This window comes from Chiloscyllium plagiosum, chromosome 31 (assembly GCF_004010195.1).
Source record: "Chiloscyllium plagiosum isolate BGI_BamShark_2017 chromosome 31, ASM401019v2, whole genome shotgun sequence".
Classification (NCBI taxonomy): domain Eukaryota; kingdom Metazoa; phylum Chordata; class Chondrichthyes; order Orectolobiformes; family Hemiscylliidae; genus Chiloscyllium; species Chiloscyllium plagiosum.
Window position 1 is genome coordinate 4,617,754 of NC_057740.1, and position 17,065 is coordinate 4,634,818.

At 43.5% G+C, this 17,065-nt stretch overlaps 1 protein-coding gene across 1 annotated transcript in view; it reads right to left on the minus strand.

The window, feature by feature from the left end:
- Window positions 1–398: 398 nt before the first annotated feature.
- LOC122565167 (procathepsin L-like) overlaps window positions 399–17,065 on the minus strand; it is a 29,003-nt gene continuing 12,336 nt past the window's right edge. Inside the window, exons 4-8 of the mRNA XM_043720867.1 lie at window positions 15,609–15,797; window positions 14,691–14,909; window positions 5,424–5,586; window positions 3,926–4,028; window positions 399–795 (exon numbers count right to left, since the gene is read on the minus strand). Coding sequence (XP_043576802.1) covers window positions 696–795; window positions 3,926–4,028; window positions 5,424–5,586; window positions 14,691–14,909; window positions 15,609–15,797 — 774 coding nt within the window. The 3' untranslated portion in view covers window positions 399–695. The remainder of the gene's footprint in view (window positions 796–3,925; window positions 4,029–5,423; window positions 5,587–14,690; window positions 14,910–15,608; window positions 15,798–17,065) is intronic.

The following is a 17,065-nucleotide window of genomic DNA, read 5'->3' on the forward strand; positions in this document are numbered from 1 at the left end:
GTCTGTTTCTGTGCTGTACATCTCTATGACAGTGTAATTGTGCATTTAGGTAATTAACTATTTCTGAGAATACTATGTAAACACAGTCAGAGTGCCTTTAATTCTGCTTTTTTTAAACATTGTCCCAACTCTGATCCTATTACTTGTGCAGGAGATTTTCTGGATTAGTGCCATTTAATTAAACTGTAAATATTTAAATGGTAGTGATTAATTGTACTGGTGTCATAAAACTGCCAATTCGCATAATTTTAAGAACATCATTCCAAATTAAATTTGAAAATTCACAAAATCACAAAATCATTGCTGTGCAGGAAGCAGCAGGGTCGCCCAATTTACCTGTTCCCATAAAGAATATTATGAAATTTAATTGAATTGAACTCAATAAAAGTCTCTCAAAGTGATTGCTTGCAACGTTTATTGTCTTGCTCGATATCAGCTGTACATGCAGGTCATTGACTACATTCTCCAGCTTGTGGAGAGACATTCAGATATTACCATGATGATATGCAGCAAACACAAAATGACATTGGCTTTTATATGAAACTATAGAAGTAAGCAGCAGTTACTATTATTTCACTTTTTCAAATTGCGGCATACAATTAAAATAATGGTGTTGAATGAACGAGCACTAGCAGAAATATTTCCAACATTCTTTCAGGTGGGGTTCAATGAAGCTCTGGTTTAACACTGGCTCCTTACACGATTGGATAAACTACATAATTGGCAATTCCACAGTTATTCCGCCGATCCTTCGCCATTTTGATGTAACCTTTGTCACCCCATGATGTTCCCCAACTGACAATAAGAAAAGAAACATATGTGTTGAAATCAAACTTCTGTTACAGAGACAAGTTTGGAGAACTGATCCTTTTTACTCTCGGAATTATTGAGATTATTGAGAGGGATTAGATTCTGTCCAATATGTGTGTATTTGAGCCAGATAACTATTGCAGTAAAAGTTGTGAAATATGAAGTGAGATTAGTTGCCTGGAAGCACTTCATTGTGATACTGGACTGAACTTGCCAGTGTGCACAGAGTGTGGATTCAATACAAGCTTCTACATGGGGTTGGGGAGGCCTGTAAGTTGACGTTGAGTTGATGGTGTAAGTTTCCCAACGTCTGTCTATTCTTGTAGACACACACTTATAATTTGAGGAATAGTGTGGGCATGTGCAAAACATTATCAAGCTGATTATCACTATGTTCGATTGTGTCATGAACACTCCTTTTATGGTCAATAGGTTATGCAATAGGACTTGAATGTTGAGCTTCTGACTCAGAAACAGCTGAGGTGGGGGGGGTTCGGGGGGTGGGAGTGGGGGGATGGGGTTCTCCCTGTTGAGCAGCACTTGATTATCCAAACATTCTATCCAACATGGAGAAAGTCCGCCTCAGCCAATCCTGTCACCATCTCCGCCAACCCTAATATCACTCCAGTCAGGATGTCATTAACCCTTCATACTCCGATAAATGCTGTGTTTCGTGTTGGTTAAACAGATAAACAGGCTGCAGCACAGAGACAGGAAATTCACTCTGTGACAGTGTTTATACTCCACACCAGCCTGGTCACAGCCCCCTTTCTCTAACCCTGTCAACATCTCCTTAAATTCCTTTTGCCCTCATGTGTTTATCCAGCTTCCTCTTCAATATATTTGTGCCATTAAGCTCACCCACTCTTTTTGGTAACAGTTTCCCCAATATTACCCTCTTCTGAGTAAGGATGTTCATCCTGAGGTTCTGATTGGCCGTATTAATGACTCTCTTAAATGACCATGAGATTTTACACCTTGAGTGCTGCTCAAGGGGCAGACCTGCCCCTTCTCCCCTTTTACTGAGTCAGAAGCGCGACATTCAAGTCCTCCCCCTTTTCTATTGATCATAAAAGGAACATTGATGACACACTTAAAACGATCATAAGACCATAAGCTAAAGGAGCAGAATTGGGCATTCAGCCCATCAGGTCTGCTCCGCCATTCAATCATGGCTGGCATGTTTCGCAATCCATTCACCTTTTCCCTATGAGCCTAGACCCCTTAGGAATCAGGAACCTATCCATCTCTGTCTTAAATACACTCAATGACTTGACCTGCACAGCCTTCTGCAGCAACAAGTTCCTAAGATTCACCACCCTCTGGCTGAAGAAATTTGTCCTCATCTCAGTTCTAAAGTGACATCCCTTCACTCTGAGGCTGTGTTTCTGGGACTTAGTCTCTCCTACCAGTGGAAACATCTTCTCAATTCCACTCTATCCAGGCCTCTCAGTATCCTTTACATTTCAATTAGATCTCCCCTCATCCTTCTAAATTCCATCATCTACAAACTCAGACCATTCCTCATGTGACAAGCCCTTCAACACTGGGGTTAATCATGCAAATATCCTCTGAACCCCTTCCAACACCAACATATCCTTCCTTTGATATGGGGCCCAGAGCTGTTCACATTATTCCAAATATGGTCTGGCCAGAGCCTTGTGCAGCTTCAGCAGTACATCCCTGCTCTTGTATTCTAGTCCTCTTGAAATGAATACCAACACTGCATTTGCCTTCCTAACTGTCAGCTGAAAATGGTGGTCGACCTTAAGGGAATCCTGAAATAGGACTCCTAAGTCTCTTTGTGCTTCAGAATTCCAAAGTCTTTCCCAAATTAGAAAACAGTCTATGCCTCTATTCGTCCAATTTAAACACTTTACCACATTTCCTCCATCAGGCACTTCTTTGCCCAATTGCTAGAATGTCTATGTCTCTCTGCAGCCTCTCCGCTTCCTGAACAGTACCTATCCCTCCACCTATTTTTGTGTCATCTGCAAACTTAGCAACAATGCCCTCAGTTCCTTCATCCAGATCGTTAATACATAATGTGAATAGTTGTGGTCCCAAAGTGACCCCTGCAAAACTGCACTAGTCACCAGCTGCCATCTGGTAACTAAGATCGCTTTATCCCTACTCTCTGCCATCTGCCAGACAGCCTATGCTGTCTCTATGCCCGTACCTTACCCCTTAACACCATGGACTCTTATCTTATTTAGAAGTCTCCTGTGTGACACCTTGTCAAAGGTCTTCTGGAAATCTAAGTATATCATGTTCGCTGGCTCTCCTTTGTCTAACTTGCTTGTTACCTTCTCAAATAATTCTAACAGTTTTGTCAGGCATGACTTCTCCCTCATGAAGCAGTGCTGACTTAGCCCTATTTTACCATGCACAGGATCACAATCAGCTTGACAATGCCTTACAAATTTCCACCCTATTAAATTAAGAGTACGTGTCCACATGAATGGACAGGCACAGTACAACGTGCATCCATCCTGACAAGTAGAAATACTTTCAATAACCATATTGAGACAGGGTCTTTCATGATTTTCCTAACTCTGTCAAATTGCATCTAAACAATCATTTTCCTGATCTCCGGTTTGTGCAGATTTTTGAGAGAAATATTTCCTGTGCGTTCCAGTATCAAAACTTTGATACATCTCCTCCAGTGCCAGTGGTCAATATCCCCACACCACCCTGACAACTGCCTTGGACTTAAAACGTCCAAATTCAAATCCCACCCTAGGATTTGTACATTTTCAAATGAATGGTCATAACATAGTTTGAACTAGTTGATAATAGGCCTGATAATCCTCAACACACTTCTAAACTATTCCCCAAATGGAAAAAGTGCATGGGCAGTGCAATAAATCACTGCTGGGAGATGCAGTTAGTGATCAGTGTGAGAACACTTTGATGAGGTGGACAATGTAAGAGTCAGAGGAGATGACATTTGGGAGCGTGTTGTTAGGAAGATGCAAAATCACAGGAGGGCAACTTATGTGTGAGAATTTTGGCTGATGTTTCTCTTTAACTCAGAAACACTGCAAGTAAATACAGTGCTCCTGTTACTGTCTGAACTCTGGTCAGCTGTTTGTTGTTATTATAAAATACATACCTGTTTTTAACAAGCCAATATTTCTTTCCTCTGAGTCTTCCAAATCCAACCAGAAGGACTGCATGGTTTAGACGTCCATTGCAACGTCGATCATAGTAAACTCCTGTAAGGAAACACTTATCTTTAACCTCTTTAATCTGTAACATGTTTAATTATTATCCCTTTTCTAGAGCTATTCGCTCTCTGTCATGTTTCCAGCTGCAATTATTTTCTGATAAACATTTGTTTTGACAAAACCCTTGTTTCCTTTCTTTTTGCCATATTTTGTCACATTATCAACTTTCTTTCCCTCCCTCTGCTATCATATTTCCTCTAGAAACATCTTTTCGTTCTTTCATTGTTTAATGTTCAATCTCATTGCCCTTGCTCCATGAACCCTTTTCTCATTTAATCTCCTTTCTTCCCATCTCGTGACAGACATTTCCTTTTCTTCTATCCCACCTTCCCTCCTTCGACTTGATGAAAATCTGTCACAGCATGGGGAGGGCATTGGGAGTCAGGAACAGGCACCAATCATGGTCTTTGTCAGTATGGAATGCTAAGTGGATGCTGTATGAGTGAACACTTTCTCTTAAACACACACACACACACACACGAGCTGGGTTAGGAAGGAGTTCCACACTCTGCTATTTCAAAGTATCATGATCATTTCCAGTTTGTTTCTGATTAATTTATCCTGGCTTGGTGTTGTGTCATGGAAGTGCTTTGGGATTTGAAGTGTTGATTAAAGCTGAAGTCTAAAGGGAATGGAGAAAATCTTTGTCATGATCACAAAGACTCTGTGCAGGTGACTTTCTCCCTGTTCGGGCTACAGTGGTTGCAATTCCTCTAGACTGCACAAGAGGAGATCAAGAAAGGAAGAGACACAGCTGCTGACATAAGATGGGAAGTAGGAGCGAAGGACTCTCAGCAGGAGGCTTCAGGATTTTCAGGAGTAGGTCTCTACCTTCCATCAAACCCAGGAACCCTGTGTGTCATCTTCACTTTACAGAGACGCTTCTCACAGAACTCTGCCACCTCTTGGAAACAGCCTGCACCTCAGAGTTGGCACTACCAGTGGCTGTGAAGCTGATTGTGGCTCTGATCCTTCCAGGTTGGAGCAGACATCATGTCTGACTTCTATCTCCAGTTCCCTGCCCACTGTTGTATCGAGGAGACGAAAGATGCTGCTTATACCAGGGGAGGACAAGAGCACACAACCTGACAGTCTAAAGGTCTCATCTCCATTTTGTTTGAGATCACTTGGAGCATGACATGTTATAAGAAGGATAATCCATTGGTTCTCTTATTCTGTCCCTACTTTAATGCCATGGTGTCTGACAGCACTGGATAGCACGGGGAGAGGGAAAACATGAACAAGGGGAAGGTGTGTGGTCACATCCATTGTAAACACTGAATGAAGTAATACAATAAAATACATGGATGTATGACTTTTAATATCTTTAAAGAATTGTCGATAATCTAATTGATACATTTTCCCACAGCTTCTGTTTCTTACCACTTCTGTAAAGACGGAAGGATCTTCGGCCAGCATTAATGGCAACAGCTAGTGGTCCTACCCTTTTCACACGACGTGCTAAAGTTCTTTCACTTTTGCCAATACGCCTGTGACGCCTGATTTTGGCAGCAATATCGTTTCTCCGGAATCTGCAGGAGCGTCGCTAAATGTTCAAGAAAATGTGAAGAGGAAACATATTTAGAGTTTCGACAAAGTACCAATGTTATCTTCCCAGCATCTTTAACAATCTCTTGGACCTTGAACATTATGGAGTAATTTGACTGTCAAAGACACAACAATGTTTAAATGAAAATGAGACATGATGAATGTGGTGACTACTGCAGAATGTGCCTCTTGTCTGTTGGTGTAAAGATTTTTGTGTGTGAGCTCCTCAGTTACCTACTCACCAATGCTGCAGTTGGTGCAACTTTGGAAGCATGGGGGCAGGATGGGGGGGCTGGAGCCAGGGTATGTAATTCCTGTCTTTCAGGTGTGTTTTCTGCTCGGGGGGTTGGGGGGGGGCGGTGTGGTGGTGGTGGTGGTGGGAAATCATTATCAGAAGAGAACCTGTGCAGTTTTGACCATAAGACCATAAGACCATAAGACATAGGAGTGGAAGTAAGGCCATTCGGCCCATCGAGTCCACTCCGCCATTCAATCATGGCTGATGTGCATTTCAGCTCCACTTACCAGCGTTCTCCCCGTAGCCCTTAATTCCTCTAGACAACAAGAATCTATCAATCTCGGCCTTGAAGACATTTAGCATCCCGGCTTCCACTGCACTCCGTGGCAATGAATTCCACAGGCCCACCACTCTCTGGCTGAAGAAATGCCTCCGCATTTCTGTTCTGAAATGGCCCCCTCTAATTCTAAGGCTGTGTCCATGGGTCCTAGTCTCCTCGTTTAACTGTAACAATTTCCTAGCATCCACCTTTTCCAAGCCATGTATTATTTTGTACGTCTCTATTAAGTCTCCCCTTAATCTTCTAAACTCCAACGAATACAATCCCAGTATCCTCAGCCGTTCCTCATATGTTAGACCTGTCATTCCAGGGATCATCCGTGTGAATCTCCGCTGGACACGTTCCAGTGCCAGTATGTCCTTCCTGAGGTGTGGGGACCAAAACTGGACACAGTACTCCAAATGGGGCCTAACCAGAGCTTTATAAAGTCTTAGCTCGAGTGTTATAGAACCATAGAGTCACAGAGATGCACAGCATGGAAACAAACCTTTTGGTCCATCTCATCCAAACCGAGCAGATATCCTAAATTAATCTAGTCCCATTTGCCAGAATTTGGTCTATGTGCCCCTAAATCCTTCCTGTTCAGCTACCCATCCAGATGCCTTTTCAATGTTGTAATTGTACCAGCCTCCACTACTTCCTCTGGCTGCTTGTTACACATACAATAGTTGCCCCTTCGGTTCCTTTTAAACCCTTTCCCCTCTCACCTCAAACCCAAGCCTTCCAGTTTCAGATTCCCTTTCTCTGTGGAACAGACATTGGTTATTTACCCTATCCATGTCCCTCATGATTTCATAAACTTGTCTAAGGTCACCCATCAGCTTTCGGCACTCCAGGGAAAACAGCCCCAGCCTATTCCTCCTCTCCCTATACTCAAACCCTCCAACCCTGGCAACATCCTTGTAAATCTTTTCTCAACCCTTTCAAGTTTCACAACATCCTCCTACAGCTGGGAGACAAGAATTAAACACTGTATTCCAAAAGTGGCATAAACAATGTCCTGTACATCTATAACTCTGTGTGGCATGGTGGCTCACAGCACCAGGGGCATGGGGTTCAATTCCAGCCTCAGGCAACTTTGTGCTCTGTTTTCCTCCCACAGTCCAAAGATGTGCAGTTTAGGTGAACTGGCTGTGCTAAATTGCCCATAGTGTTCAGGGATGTGTAGGTTAGGTGCATTACTCAGGGGAAATGTAACAGTGATAGGGTAGGGGAATGGGTCTGGCTGGGATACTCTTCAGAGGGTCAGTGTCAAATTGTTGGGCCAAATGGCCTGTTTTCACACTGTAGAGATTCTATGACATGACAACCCAACATCGACACACAATGCATTGACAAATAAAGGCAAGTGTACCAAATGCCTTCTTCACTATCCTATCTAACTCACTGCCTACTTTCAAGGTGCTATGAATCTGCACTGCAAGGTCTCTTTGTTCAGCAACACTTTCCATTAAGTACACACATCCCACCCTGATTTGCCTTGCCAATATGCAGTACCTCACATTGTCTGAATGAAATTCCATCTGCCAATTTGGTCCAGCTGGTCAAGGTCCCAATGTACTCTGAGATAATGGTTTTGGCTGTCCACTGTATCACTAATTTTGGTGTCATCTGCAAACTTACTGACCATACCTTCTACATTCATTTACATAAATGACAAACAGCAGTAGACCCAGCACTGATCCTTGTGGCACACCACTGGTCACAGGCCTCCAGTCTGAAAAGCAACCCTTCACCACCACCCTCTGTGTCCAACCTTTGAGCTAATTATGTATCCAAAAGGGTGGTTCTCCCTGTATTCCATGTGATCTAACCTTATTAGCCAGTCTACCATGTGGAACCTTGTCAAATGCTTACTGAAGTCCATATAGACCATGTCCATGCTCTGCCTTCATTAATCCTCTTCATCACTTCTTCAAAAATACTCAATCAAATTCATAAGACATGTTTCCCCACACACAAAGCCATGTTAATTATCCCTAATTAGGCTTTGCTTTTCCAAATACTTGTAAATTCTGTCTCTAAGAATCTCCTCCAACAACTTGCCCGCCACTGATGTTAGGCTCACCAGTCTACAGATCTCTAGCTTTTGCTTAGCACCTTTCTTAAATAACAGCACCACCAGTCTTTTGGTATCTCACTCATGGCAAATAGTTCAGCAAGGGGCCCAGCAATCTCTTCCTAAACTTCCCACAAATTCCTCGGGTACATCTGATCAGGTCCCAGGGATTTATCCACCTTTACGCATTTTAAGATGGCGAGCACCTCCTACTGTCAAATATGGACAGTTTTCAAGATATCACTGTTTACACCCACAAGTTCTGCAGCTTTCATATCCTTCTCTGCAGTTAAACACTGGTGCAAAATACTGACTTAATGTCTCACCCATCTCCTACAGTTCCACGATAGGTGGCCTTGCTAATTTTTAAGGAGTCCCAATCTCTCACTAGTTCCTCTTTTGATCTTAATATATGTAGAATCCCTTTGCTTCTCCTTAACCCTATTTGCCAAAGCTATCTCATGTCCCCTTTTTGCTCTTCTGATTTCCGTCTTGAGTATACTCCTACTACCTTTTAATACTCTTTTCGATATCCACTCGATCCTTGCTGTCTATGCCTGACAGATGCTTCCTTCCTTTTCTTGATCCGAATCTCAATTTCTCTAGTCATCCAGCATTCCCTGCACCTTTCCATACCGCCACACAAACAGGAAAAAAGTCTCTAGCCATCCACTCTATCTATGCATCTCAACATCTTGTACACCTCTATCAAGTCATCTTTCACCCTTCTTTGGTCCAATAAGAAAAGCCCTAACTCCCTCAACATTTCTTCATAAGACAGCCCCTCTAGTCCAGGAAGCATCCTGGAAAATCTCCTCTGCACCCTCTCTAAAGCTTCCACATACTTCCTATAATGAGGCGACCAGAATTGAACACAATATTCCAAGTGTGGTCTAACCAGGACTCTAGAGAGCTGCAGCATAACCTCGCAGCTCTTAAGCTCAATCTCCCTGCTAGTGAAAGCCAACACACCATAACCCTTCTTAACAATCCTGTCAACTTGGCTTGCAAACTTTGAGGGATCTATGGACATGAACACCCAAGATCCCTCTGTTCCTCCACACTGTCTTTAATCCTGTATTCTGCATTCAAATTCAACCTTCCAAAGTGAATCACTTCTCACTTTTCCAGATTGAACCCCATCTGCCACTTATCAGCCTAGTTCTGCAACCTGTCAATGACCTGTTGCAATCGACAACAGCCTTGCACACTATCCACAACTCCACCAATCTTTGTGTCGGTGAATTTACGAAACCACCCTTCCACCTCCTCATCCAAGTCATTTATAAAAGTCATGAAGAGCAGAGGTCCCGGAACACCACTGGTCAACAAGCTCCAAGCTGATTACTTTCCATCAACTATCACCCTCTGTCTTCTATAGCCAGCCAATTCTGTATCCAGTCATATTTTCCTCTATCCCATACTCCAGTGGACAGTGAGGACACAAAGTCATTGTCAAAGGCACAGTAATCTCTTCCTTGTTCCTGTCGTAACCTTGGATATATCCCGTCTGGTCCAGGGGACTTATCTATCTTCATGTTTTTCATAATTTCCAGCACATTCTCCTTCTTAACATCAACCAGTTTGAGAGGAATCAGTTTGTTTCATGAAGTACTGAGAAACATCAAGGCCCCTCTCAGTAGTGAATACTGAAACAGTATTCATCAATGATTAGATTAGATTAGATTACAGTGTGGAAACAGGCCCTTCAGCCCAACAAGTCCACACCGACACGCCGAAGCGAAACCCACCCATACCCCTACCCCTACCCCTACCCCTACATTTACCCCTTACCTAACACCCCTTACCTAACACTACGGGCAATTTCGCATGGCCAATTCACCTGACCCTGCACATCTTTTGGACTGTGGGAGGAAACCGGAGCACCCGGAGGAAACCCACGCAGACACGGGGAGAACGTGCAAACTCCACACAGTCAGTCGCCTGAGGCGGGAATTGAACCCGGGTCTCAGGCGCTGTGAGGCAGCAGTGCTAACCACTGTGCCACCGTGCAGCCCATTAAGTCTTACTTACCCTAAGTCCTCCAACTCCTGGCGCAAGTTCTCTCCACTATCCCTGATCGGTCCTACCCTCACTCTGGCCATCCTCTTGTTCTCCACGTAAGTGTAGGATGCCTTAGGGCTTTCCTTAATCCTACCTGCTAGCTTTTTCATGCCCCCCATCTTGCTCTACTAAGTCCATTCTTCAGTTCCCTCCTGGCTAACTTGTAACCCTCTATAATCCTGTCTGATCTTTACCTCCTCAACCTTAAATAAGCTTCCTTCTTCAGCTTGACTAGCTGCTCCACATCCTTTTCACACAAGATTCTTTCAACTTACCAGCCCTTCCTTGCCTCAGTGGGACAAACTTGTCCAGCACCGTCAGCAAGTCCTTCCGAAACAACCTCCATATTTCTGTCAGGGAGTTATGATCACTGGAATGCTCTTCTACTGAAAAATCTAAAACCTGTCATTGTTCGTTGCCAAGCACCAACTCCAATATGGCATCCCGTCTAGTCAGCCTCTGCATGTATTGAGTCTGAAACCCTTTCTGGACACACCTGACAAAAACTGCTCCACACAAACTATTTGAACTAAGTAGATTCCAATCAATATTAGGGAAGTTAAAGTCACCCTAAGAATCTAAAATCTGGATTTAGGCTGTTGTCAGGAGTAACCATTTAATGCATGCCTATAGTAACTACAAAATGGTTCTCAATGCAAGTAACATAATAAAATGGCTTCTACTGTGTTTAAAATGTTTTTTCACCTTGCTAAAAGCTGCATTCCTGAGCTAATTGAATCAAAGATTAGCAGACAAAGCTCCCTTCACTGTATGGAATTAACTAAGCTAGATAGAACATTACTAACTACCCTAGCTAACCTCGGAAATGCAGGTGCCGAGAGATAAAACGTGCAAAACAAAGTTGGTTCCCAGAAATACTATTGGGTTAACCTGCTGCCCATAATTTCATTGTATTACACTTTATTGGATTTGCTCTGTAATTGAGGCTTTACTATTTCTTAAGACCCACATAAAAATTGTTTTTGTTTCAAGCTATTTTGCGCAGTTTCTCCAAGGAAGCTTTTGACCTCTGTATTGCTGGACAACCTGTGCCTGGCTGATATTGATTAAAGCATGAAATCTTGCTGAACCAGACTGAACGGCTAGTGATAATTTGACTGATCGCGGAACTGAGAGACCCCTCCCAGGGGTCAACCCATGACAACAACCCTGTTACTTCTGTACCTTTCCAAATTCTGCCTCCGAATCTGCTCCTCCATATCTCTGCTGCTGCTGGGGTCCTGTAGAAAACTCTCAATAAAGCGACTGCTCTTTTTCCTGTTTCTGACTTCCACACATAGTGACTCTGTAAATAAACCCTCCTCGAGAATCTCCCTTTCTGTAGCTGTGATACTATCCCTGATTAGCAATGCCATTCCCCCATCTCTTTCACCACTCTCCATATTCCTTTTGAAACATCTAAACCCTGGATCATCCAACAACCATTCCTGCCCCAGTGATATCCAAGTCTCCGTAATGGCCACAACATCATCGTTCCAAGAACTGATCCATGCTCTGAGTTTGTCACCCTTATTCCTAGTGCTTCTTGCATTAAAATAGACACACTTCAACCCATCACACTGGTTGCACCTTTGCCCTATCAAGTGCCTATCCCTCTTCACAGACTCTCTGGCTCTATATCTGGCTATTTATAACCTCCTTCATCATTTGATCCATAGCTCAGCTTACCAACCCCCTGCCAATTTAGTTTAAACCCTCTTGAAGAGCTCTAGCAAACCTCCCGCCCAGGAGATTGGTGCCCCTCTAGTTCAGATGCAACCTGTCCTTCTTGTACTGGTCCCACCTTCCCCAGAAGGTTCCCAATGATCCACATATCTGAAGCCCTCCCTCCTACACCAGCTCTGCAGCCATTTGTTCAGATGCACACACTCTCTGTTCCTAGCTTCACTAGCCCATGGCACCGGCAGCAATCCTGAGATTACTACTCAGCTCGTCCTGCCTTCCAGCTTCCAACCTAACTCCCTATATTCTCTTTTCGGGTCGTCCTCCCTTTCCCTACCTACATCATTGGTATCATGACTTCTGGCTGCTCTTCCTCCCCCTTAGGAATATTGCAGACCTCATCCAAGACATCCCTGACCCTGGCATCTGAGAGGCAACATACCACCTGGGAGTCTCACTCTAAACCACAGAAACTCCTGCATGTTCATCTCACAATTGAATCTCCTATCACTATCGCTGTCCTATTCTCCACCCTTCCCTTATGAGCCACAGAGCCAGGCTCAGTGCCAAAAACCTGGCCACTGAGGCTTTCCCCTGGTAGGTTGACCTCCCCCTCCCCAAACAATATCCAAAATGATATACTTATTGTTGAGGGCAATGACCAAAGGGGGTCCCTGCACTGTCTGCCTATTCCCTTTACCTCTCTTGGCGGTCACTCAGCTACCTTTATACTGAATCTTAGGTGTGACTCCCTCCCTATAACTCCTCTTTATCACCCTCTCAGCCTCCTGAATGATCTGAAGTTTATCTATCTCCAGCTCCAGTTCCCTAACGTGGTCTGTGAGGAGCTGGAGTTGGGTGCACTTCTCACAGCGAAGACAACAGGGACACCAGTGGTGACCCTTACCTCCCACATCCTGCAAGAGGAGCATGCTACTGCCCTCGCCTCAATCCCCTCTGCTCTAAATTGCTAAAAGAGATTGAATAAATGAAGCAAAAAGTCTTACTTTACCAACCCTCCACACAAAGTCTTTTCTTTTGGCTAGAGGAGGAGGATGGGTGGGAGTTATTATACGTATAGTGACTTGGGTTTTGCCACAACCTGAGTATCAGTTCATGTGCCCAGTAATTTCTGTGCTGCAAGTGAAGGCCACTGACTACCACTCTGTTATCCTGCACTGATACAAGACCTCAGGTTAGTTTTCTACTTAAAGTCACTTTCTCATTGTTCAACAGGGTCCCTCTGATTGGCTGGAAATGTCTGCTCCTCAGGCCCTTCATCTTGGGACAGTCCTGTGGATGTCCTGCTCAGTGCCTGAAGTGACAATTCATCCATTGAGTCTCTGTTAAAATAGAGGCTCTGGTTCTTGTTGACTTTCTAACCAGTGGGTGAGACACCATCACCTCCATTAAACATGGCATTGATAAGGCTCAGAGTGAAGTGAGGCCTAATCGCCAGATCATTGACACCTGTCATAAAAAGCGCCACTTTCATTCAGTTGTTTCTTTGGCCAATCAAAGACTGGCTCTGTGGAGTGCACAGTGCGAGGTCACACAGTGAACTCAAAGTCAGCTTTGCCTGTGACCTCAGGGAAAATCAAACAGTCCCAAAATAATCCCAAATGTGCCGAATAAAAACACACACATTGGTGTCTTCTACAAGGACCTCCAACATGAGAGTCTGGAGGAGCTGGGGGAAGGTTTGAAGGATGCTCTGAAGAACAAATTGTGTGACATTGAGACAAAGAGCTGGGAGATGTTGCAGGAAGCTGATCGCAACCACATCCAATACAGAGAGTTAATTGTGACGTGACAAACTGTCAACAGAAAGAGCAGCAGCTGCTGGAGAAACATGATGCGCATATACAGCAATTTACACAAATACTCACCTTAGAACAGATCCAAACCAAGTTGTGCCTTAATTAAACCCCAATATTCACAAAGTCAAACCAGCAAATTGCAGTTTAAATGACATTCTGAAAAATCAAACACTTGTTTTACCACAGGCCCAGATCTACACATAGATTAGCCTTGAAAATATCTTGCACATCAATTCTTAATAAATATCCCACATTCAAACAGTTTTCTTTTTGTGTAAAATCGCAGCTTATATTTGAATGACTGACCAGCCTGATGGTGCACATGCAAGAAGTATGATGTGGAGGTGCTTGTGTTGGCCTGGGCTGGACAAAGTTAGAAATCAAATGAGACCATGTTATCGTCTGACAGGCGTATTTGAAATCACAGAACACAGCCCCTTTGTGTGGTGAAGTGGAAGAGTAGAGCACACAGGCACAAATTTATAGGCAGAGAGAATCAAAAGATCATACAACTGGTATGAGTGGACTGTGGAATAATAAGTCTCTGCAGGTTATGGCTCACTGAATTGTGAACACTGGAATATAAACACTCTAAGCTTCTGATTCACATTGCCTGAAAGCAGGAAGTGTTGAGTGGAGATTTGGGAGATCAATATAAGATAAGGGAGAAATAAGAAGGAAAGCTGGCTCTGCCCTGAAAGGTGATATTCTCTCAGTGCTCCCAATGTTGCTTGCACGGTGACACTGGCAGAAACCTGGAAGCAGATTCTCAGGAAAGAATGGATGCAGAGTAAGATGTCAGCTTTCATTTATTAGCACTGGACTCCAATGTCTAACACCATGAATGCTGAAAACAGTTGTACCTGCTGAATTTGAAACACATTTAAAAGGGAGTTACCTTTGCTTCGTATGGGTAGGTTCGAGCTGAGTTGATGCCTCTGTTTTCTATCACATATTGAAAGGCACTTGACATCCATCCACCATTGCATCCATGGCTTCGCTTGTCACAATCAACCAGGTTCTGCTCACTCAGAGAAACCAGTCTTCCATGTTTCTTTGCCCACTGTCCTTCGATGGCCCCAGTCGCACTGAAAGCCCAGCACGAACCACATCTTCCCTGTAATGAGAGAAATTCAACCACATTAAATTATCCTGATGTAAAAATAAAACCCTGTTTCCATCTCCTTTCAGGTGGAGTACAGTTTCACACGGATGCTATGAGTCCATCTGTTTGATGAGGTTTCGCAGAATCACAGGGGATCAGTGAGTATCTGTGTGCCTGGGTTTGGTGGGCACTGCCTGGACTCTTGTTTGATGGAGCAACAGAATAATTTTATAAGCGAGATCTGGAATTGAGTGAGGGACACAGTAATTGACCTCTGCTTGTGACCCAGGTTTAAATGCATCTCTGATATTAGTGTCTGTGTGGATCATGAGAATCGTTTGTGAAATTTGACAACCTGAACCAATTCTTTAATAGGTCTCAAACCAAGGGGAAAGAACGAACAAACATTAACATCAAACTAGGAATCTGACTCCCAGATATGAAGGACGCTGCTTTGGAAACTGAAGATGTTGGACTGGTTCAGGATTCGATGTTCTCCTGAGAGTGAAATTAAATCACATTGTTGGTGAAGAATAAACAGGGCATTGCAGAACCGATTGTGTGCAGTTAATGGCACCCTGCAATGATGCATTTCAGGGAAATAGGATCTCAAGCTAAAGCTCACGTTTTTGCTTGGGTGCTGGCAGGTTCATCACAATGTTGCTCACAATTTGATATTCATAATTCACAAACACAAGAAGTGATTGTTACCTGGTTTTTCACTGGCGTAACCCAACCCTTTGTACGCCAGTCAACATTTGCTTTTTTCAAATCCTCATCACTTTCTTCAAACTCTTCATCGTCTTCAATATCATCTTCTCCATCAACTTCCTCTTCAGTCGAGTTATCAGCTTCATCTTGGCGGAATCCATTCATGAGTTCATTAAACTCTTTATTGGTCTAGAAAGTCAAACATATGAAGTCTCATTAATGAAGGGAGTAACTGTGAATGGATGTTGTGCAAGAGGAAAGTTGGAAGGCACCATTTTGACCTTGGATCTGATGTCTCACTTTTCAATTTATTTTGCTTCCGCAGTTAAATTTGCTTTGCATTCATCTTTCAATGACTTTTATCAGGACTCTACACTACCATTGATCCAAATGATTCCTTTTAGTCTTTACTGAGGGAAGTCAAGGTCAGGGGAGATTAATATAGCTGTCAGCACTATCCCATAATTTTGAAATTGTCTCTTGGTTTGGTGCAGATGAACCTATCCCATGTTTTATAATTGGAAAGTACAGGAAACATATGGGTTGTGCCCCAGCCCATTCATTGGCTGTTTGACCAGAGCAAATAAGAACAAAAAGAGATGTGAAAGGTCAGTCTAATTTGCTGGAAACATACATTGGCAAGGGAGGGGAGATTCTTTGTTACAAATCATTAACCATATCACACCCCATTCAGTGAAGTAATTTTGCATTCTGTTTGAGGGTCAGAAATGTCATGCTGAAACTCATGGAATAAAGTAAAGTCAAATGGAAGGGTACACAGGTGGCACAATGGCACAGTGGTGTGCATTGCTGCCCTACAATGCCAGAGACCCAGGTTCAATTCCTGCTTAAGGCATCTGTCTGTGTGGAGTTTTCACATTCTCCCTGTGTCTGTGTGGGTTTCCTCCCACAGTCCAAAAATGTGCAAATTAGATGAATGGGCCATGCTAAATTGCTTGTAGTGTTAGGTGTATGGGAATGGGTCTGGGTGGGTTGCTCTTTGGGAGGGTTGGTGTGGACTTGTTGGGCCGAAGGGCCTGTTTCCACACTGTAAGTAATCTAAGTAAAATCTGAATTGGCTCAGATTATTTCAAAACTGATTAGAAATGTAATTCTAAACCAGTCTCCACTGACACAGTTTGCAACTGCACATGCTCAGAAATGTACGTGACCAGTATCTTTTACCTATATCAAATTTCTACATGTGAGGTCAGGACAGATACATCATGCAGAATTCCAATGGCATCTTCCGAGAAACACCAGGATGCACGCAGAATAGAAGCGGGCGATTGAGACAAATATCAGGGAAGGAGGGAATGGGGAGATGGAGTTGGGGAGAGTGTGGGGGAACAATGAAAGGGGAGAGTGGGTGAAATCAGAGAGGTGGAGAGGGCAAGTGAGAGAGTGAGGGGGAATGGGGGATAAGTGACAGGGAGCGATTGCAAAAGAGGCAGGGA